This window comes from Sceloporus undulatus, chromosome 1, assembly GCF_019175285.1.
Source record: "Sceloporus undulatus isolate JIND9_A2432 ecotype Alabama chromosome 1, SceUnd_v1.1, whole genome shotgun sequence".
Classification (NCBI taxonomy): Eukaryota; Metazoa; Chordata; class Lepidosauria; order Squamata; family Phrynosomatidae; genus Sceloporus; species Sceloporus undulatus.
The window spans coordinates 141,667,741-141,674,355 of NC_056522.1; the positions used below are offsets into that span (position 1 = coordinate 141,667,741).

A 6,615-nucleotide genomic window follows, 5' to 3' on the forward strand; every position below is an offset into this window, starting at 1 on the left:
ATTCTTTCTCCTTTTTTTTTTTTCTTAATTAAAAGTAGAGGTTGGGACCAGAAAGCAGCCTGTCTAGCCATCCTCCAAGGGAATTCCATGCCAGGACTGCAGAGATGGCTGCATTGACCTTGTGGAGTGGGACCGAACCCTGCCAGGAGAGGTTTGGCCCAACAGTTTGTAGCAGAGGTGGATGGTACCAGCCACCCCATTTGGGAAAACCTCTGCGCAGAACAGGCAACCCCTTCTTCGGTTCGAGTAGCATTGGAACAGTCCTCTCGGGACCAGACTGGAGGCAAGTTCTGTCCAAAGAAAACGCCAGTGCTCCTCCGACATCAAGAGAGTGAGTGCGTCGCTCCGCATCCGACGTCGGGTTGGATTTTTTTTTGTTCCATGAGATCCAGTCTCCGGGCTCAATCCACCAATACATGTCCTGTCGGAACCATGGGAACAGCAGACACGGACCTTCGGCAAGAAGGTGCTGTCCGTACGGAGACCACTTTTTTCATTGTGGAACCTCAGGAATGGCTGGCCTCCGTAAAGCACAGAGGGTGGGGGGGGGGGGGGTGTGTTCGCCCGCACGGCGGGCCGATCCTCTTCCCCTCTCTCCTCCTGGTCGTATGGCCACAGAAAAAGCGGTTCCAAGTCAATTAGTCTCAATTCGCTGTGGCCATTGTTAAACGGGCTTGGATTGGAGGGCGACAGTACCGTCTCCAAGCTGCAAGCCGCGTGTACCGACACAGGAGGATACAGGTTGGCACAACCTTCAGGAACCTTCACAAGGGGTCTTGAAGAAAGCAACCCCTCCCCCGAACTCGCTTCGCCCATTTGGACACAATGGGCAGACAGGTCGCATCTTTAGACACCCCCCCCACTGGACATACGTGAGGGCCCCAACCGCACCCCTCATTCAAAAGTGCCATCCAAAACTCCAGCCAACCACTCCGTGCCTTCATGGAAAACCTGAGCAGGAGGAAAAGCCCTTTTGGAGGTAAGACCCGCCCCCCAAAATATCCTCCCATTTCAGGGCATAAGACCGCGGGTGGAAGGTTCCTGCAGCGGATGAAGCACCTTACCTGCTCCGGCAGGGCAGTCAGGCTGACTCAAACCCCTACCCCTTGCCTTCCCCCTTGTCCCCCTCCCCCTCCCCCCCCCCCTTTCTCCCCCCACCTTCTCTTTTCACTTCTCCCATAGCTTCCCGCCCCCTGCCCTAGCGTCCGCAGTTCTACCTACCCCGACCTTCTTCCTCCTCCCCCCTTTCCTCCTCTTCTCCGCACTGGTGGATCCGGCAACCTAGCTACGTATCCTCTGGCACTATTCCTTTGTAACCAGACACCCGTCCCTCTTGTACCACACTCCTCTTTCCATGAACCGACCCTCGGGTTGACCGCGGTAAGGCCACAGCCCCTAACTCTCTGGACGAGGTGGTTACTACGAAGGATGCCCCTGCTACCCTACACGCCGCTTTCGCTCCTCCTTTCGGCTCCACCACCATCCCGGCTACTCCAGGTGACTGATCGCATGCGATTCCCGTGTTGCTTGTGTCATCTTGGACACCACTTGATGATTGAGAGGCCCGCACCCCCTCCCACGTCATCGGGACGGCGTAGAGAAGACTCCCCCTTCTCCGTACTACGCACGTGAAGGCTGCAACTCGCTTCTCACTGTTCTTATTCCCCCGATCCTCCTGATCACTCTCGGCCACTACCCTGTCACGCCCCCCTTCTAATCGCTTCTTTGGAACAGAACCCCATCCTAGCGGGGCTTCTCCTCCACACACGCCCAACCCGTTTTTCTCTTGTTCATATCAGGTGCGCAACCCTCTGTCTTAGTTTCGACCTCCTCTGTCCTTCCGGTGGCTTCTCTCCTCACCGGCTCCCCCTTCCCCCGACAACCCCCTTCCTCCCACTCCTTTCTTTCCTTCCTCCTTCTTGACCCCCTGTTTTTTGTCTGCTTTCTTTCCTCCTGCACCCCCGCGTCGGCTCCCCTTCGCGTGACTGGACGCCTAATCCCTCGTGCGCCACACCGACCTCGGAGCTCTGCTGAGCGCGGTCCTGCCACTTAGTTCGTCCCCTCCCTCTGGCGACGTATGAATCGCATGGAGTCAGCAGGTACTCGCCGTCTCATTTCGCTTGGAACTGTCCATCCCTAGTCCCCCACGTACATGCCGGTCACCGCGTTGAGGTTCCCCTCGATGTATGGGTCTCCTGGATCTCCCTCTTCGGTACCCACTTGCTTGTTGACATGCCAAACCTCATCCCACCTCGGTTTGGCTGTTTGCTTCTGTCACATTCAGGAGGACCCAACCCCTTTCCGTTTACGGTCCAAATTCCGAACCCTCTCAGCGCCTTCCCAATTCGACCCATACTCCTCTTAAAGCGTTGATGTGGCCAGGACTTGCCTTTTGTCTCTCGTGTCGATACCACTACTGCCTCCGCTTGACGCCGCACGGTCGAGCAGGGGGCGCCCACTTCACTCATGGGGCATGACTATGGTTTGTTTTTTCAGCCAGTCAGTTGTGCTCTGGGCTGACCTGCAAAAGCGCCTCACTTTCCCCTGGCGCAGACTCTCCGCCACGGCTTGTGCACCGCCTCTTTTCGTGCTTAGACCTTGCGATCACTCGTTCCCGCCCCCCTACCCTTTCCAAAGCTCGATGCCCCGCATTGCACCCCAACCCTCTGCGCAACGAGGACTCCCGCAGAACTTGGAATCTTGCACATAACCCGCCCTTTCTTTTAGTGGCCTACTCACCCTCTCCTAGCCGCCCTGTTGTCTCGCCCCTCGCACGAACTCTGTGCTTTACGAGGGACCAAAGCCATTCCTGAGTCCCACAAGGACAAGTGTCCTCCTACGGAACATCACCTTCTTGCCGAAGTTGCGTTCTTCCACATGTGCCAAGCATGGTTGCCCACTCCTCGCATCCAACCCAGAAACGTCGGAGGACGCGACGCCTACACTCTCTTAGTCAGGAAGCACGGCGTTATTTGGACAGAACGTTGCCTACAGTCGTCCGAGAGACGTACCATGTACTCGGAACCAAGAAGGGGTGCTGGTCCGCAGAGGTCCAAATGGGTGGCTAGGTACCACCCTCCACCTCTGCTACAAAATGTTGGCACCTCCCCTGCGGGTTCAGGTCCCACTCCAAGGTCATGGCAGCATCTATGCATTCCTGTCAGGGATTCCTGGTGTCTGCAAGGCTCTGTCTGTCCCAACCTCGACCTATATTAAGCACTAAGGGGAACCAGGGCCATCGAGCAGCGTTCGGGAGGGCCGTGTTGTTTCAGGTGCATTTGCAACTACTGATGTTTGTGTTACCAGTTTTTACAGAAGCCACTGTTTTACATTGTTGAATGTTGGTCACAATGTCTATGGACCCGTCTTGCATGCCTCTGTTCCCCATCAGGTTTAGCAATGTTTGCTATGTTGACTTTATTACAAAAGAAGACAACGCTTTATTGTCAAGGTGTTATTGTTACATAAATATACCTTGTTTACCAAAGCTTGGTCAATCAGAACCACCCATCCGACGCATACCTTGCTTGTCAGTACTAAACCATTTGTATGATTCGCAGAGACAAAGAAGAGAAGGACAGGTTGCTTAACGTAATAAGTGCATCTCGTCATCAGGCGCTATACTGCCTCCTACTTACATCAAAATTCCATTCGAACTAGGCGATCAGGCTTTCTCCCACCGCCCTGTGCGGTAAAACATTGCGGAATATAAAAAATAAAACCATAAGTTTCCGAAGACAAAAGATCACAGTGACAGAAAAAGACGACAAGTAAGAAACACAATTTGTATGTCCTTTCGCACGATGACCACTCGAAGAACATACTGTTACAGGTAAGCACACCCCTGTCCTTCTTTCACCCATGATGTTATGTCACAAGGTCTGTGACCAGATGTCCTATCACAAGAGGAATGGCACGCAAATGTTTATACGCGGCATTCGAGGAGTGACGGAAAATGGAGGATGGCCCACTGAAAGCTGAAAACCAAAAAACACTCATATAAATTCATGTCTTAGACCTGCTCAACATGGAGGACATTTTTGGAATTCCTCCTGGACAGAAGGCTAAATGTAGGACATGTCCAGGAAAAGGAGGGCATTGACATTTGAGTGCACTGTGCTTGTACTGTCTTTTTACTATACTCCACCTATGCTGTTGTTGTGTATCAAGTCTTCCAACTTCTAGCAACCTATAATGGAGTTTTCTTGGCAAGATTTGTTCAGAGGCGGTATGTGATTGCTTCCCCTGAGCTGAGAGGGTGTGACTGGCCCAAGGTCACCCAGTGGATTTGTGGCCAACAGGAATCAAACCCTGGTCTTTGTAGGCCAACACTCAAACCAATACATCACACTGGCTCTCTACCTGCAATAATCTCATACTTTTATCAATATCCAGGAGGTTGGTTCTCCTGCTAGAACATGCGGACAAAGACATAACCCACCAGACTGCTGAATGAGTGGCACTGCATTGAGGGTTATGGGCTTCTAGTCAATGGATTGGTTTGCATGAAGAAGGCACACAGATTCAGCTCATGGCTTTCTACATATAGAGTCATGGAAGCGGTAACACGAGATTGAGAGGTCTCTGCTGTCAGAGGAGGAGGAACCAGGGTAGGTGGACTCATAATTGAGCTTCATAGTTCTAAGAAGCATCATGTGTTCTGATGTTGGGAGAAACAAATCTCAGTAGCCTGACAGTTCATATCAGAGATGAGATGAGAAATATACACTTCAACCTTTGTTGAACTGTAATTCCAGTGGATCACTAGTGACAAAGGTCGGCTTCCTTTGACAGCTCCCTCCCCGGCGAGCACTGCCCCACACCAGGGACACCAGGGGTGGGGAACACACCTGTTAAGGGCATGGATAATGGGAGTGTAGTCCAACAAGTTGGAGGATTAAAGTCCTCATTCCTGCTTTACATATATTGTACAAGGTCCCAGGCTCATATAGTATGTTATTATTATATAGGATTATTATTAGTTTTATCGTTATTTAAAGGGAAAGGTTTTGTAGGAAATGTGTAGATAATCTTGTTACGTAAGATATCGCATAACTTCTTTTACCTGAAGTGAACTTGTATTTTATTGGGCATTTCTCGAAGGGTGCCTGTCATACCGCGGCTGAGAGAGTGTGACTTGCTCAAGGTCAAACCAGTAGTTTACATAACTACGCTGGGCATTAAATAAAAAACCATGTCTCGTAATTGATCCTTCATATACCAGTCTCCGCTCTACATGCTTCCATTGCTGGGCAAAACACATAGCTGGCATCAGATGGTATCATTTATACTGTCAGGCTGTGTCAGGTCAATGTTTGATGGGTAATCCTTCCATTCTATGTATGCATGCAGATGCAGGTCTTAGGACTAATTTAAGCAGTTATTCCTTTTTATAGGAGAAACATAGATCAGCATGTGTCCTGACATGTCACCTCAGGCTTTTATCAGTAGCAGGAAGAGCAACTCAATCTCAGGGGCTATGGTTCTAAAACAGGAATGGGGAAGCAGTAGCCCTTCTGATGTTGTGGAGTGACAGTTCCCATCAAACCTGCCCAAGTTACTGGCAGTGGGGCCTGAAATCCAATGACATTTGAAGGGTCACAGGTTCTATGTTCAAATTCTCATACAACTTGCAATTTTTTTTCAAGGAAACAGAAAGCATACACTTTTAAATTTATACCCAGCATTTCATTGTTAGAAGTTATTGTTCTTTAAAACAACTTACACTTATTTGACACGCTATATTGCTTTCTATTGATTTTCAGCCTGAAAGATAATCATGTCACTTAATTGCGTAAGGTGATGCAACATTTGCCTTCTAGCAAGCAGCCTCCTGCAGCTCTTATTCCATCTTGAAAACCTTCTTCACAGTTGCTACATACGTATCATCCGCTGGTGGTTTCCTTAGACTTCCAGGCTGCAGGAACTTCTTAATGTTGGGAATATTGCTTATTCTTGCTTTGAAAGTCTGAAGAAAAAAGAGTTTTAAAAAATTAGAGCATGAGAAAATCGGTTCTTTAAAAAATCATTTTAAGGATCTTTAGCAATATGCTTTTGCAATATAAAGAATCTGTTCCCTGTACCAATACTACACTGGATGAATTTGCTATCATGTAACTGGGCAAAATAGAGGTCATTAGTGAGGTTGCCTACCCTGTACATTAAAACAAAATCCACAAAAGAGTGATACCTTTATTGGCCAGCCAAAATGCACAAAACACATCATACAAGCTGCACAATGTATCCTATGCTATACACTGTTTTACTGGAAAGCACTGTTGCCAATTTTGTGACTTTTACACGGAAATCAGGATTTTTTATTGCTTTCCGTGTGATTTCCGTGTCTGGCTCTATTCCGTGTAGATTCAGGGACTTTTGCACATTTCAGCTCCAGCCCTGAAAAATCCCGATTTCCGGGACAAACTCCCGAAATTGGCAACAGTGGCCCTGACTCTGAGAGCAAGGCTACAGAGCAACTGATCCTGTTGGGAGTCACACTAACAGTTTTCAGCCAATCAGAGAGAGGAGAGTGGTCACCCCCTCCCTCAGGAAAAGCTCAGCCAGGGCGGAGGCGAGGGAGGCACGTGCTTCTGCTGCTGCTGCTGCTGCTGCTGC

The 6,615-nt window shown here is 49.6% G+C and overlaps 1 protein-coding gene across 1 annotated transcript in view; it reads right to left on the reverse strand.

The window, feature by feature from the left end:
• Positions 1-5,686: 5,686 nt before the first annotated feature.
• Positions 5,687-6,615, reverse strand: part of LOC121925379 (glutathione S-transferase-like) — a 33,359-nt gene continuing 32,430 nt past the window's right edge. The window contains exon 9 of the mRNA XM_042457460.1: positions 5,687-5,968. Coding sequence (XP_042313394.1) covers positions 5,843-5,968 — 126 coding nt within the window. The 3' untranslated portion in view covers positions 5,687-5,842. The remainder of the gene's footprint in view (positions 5,969-6,615) is intronic.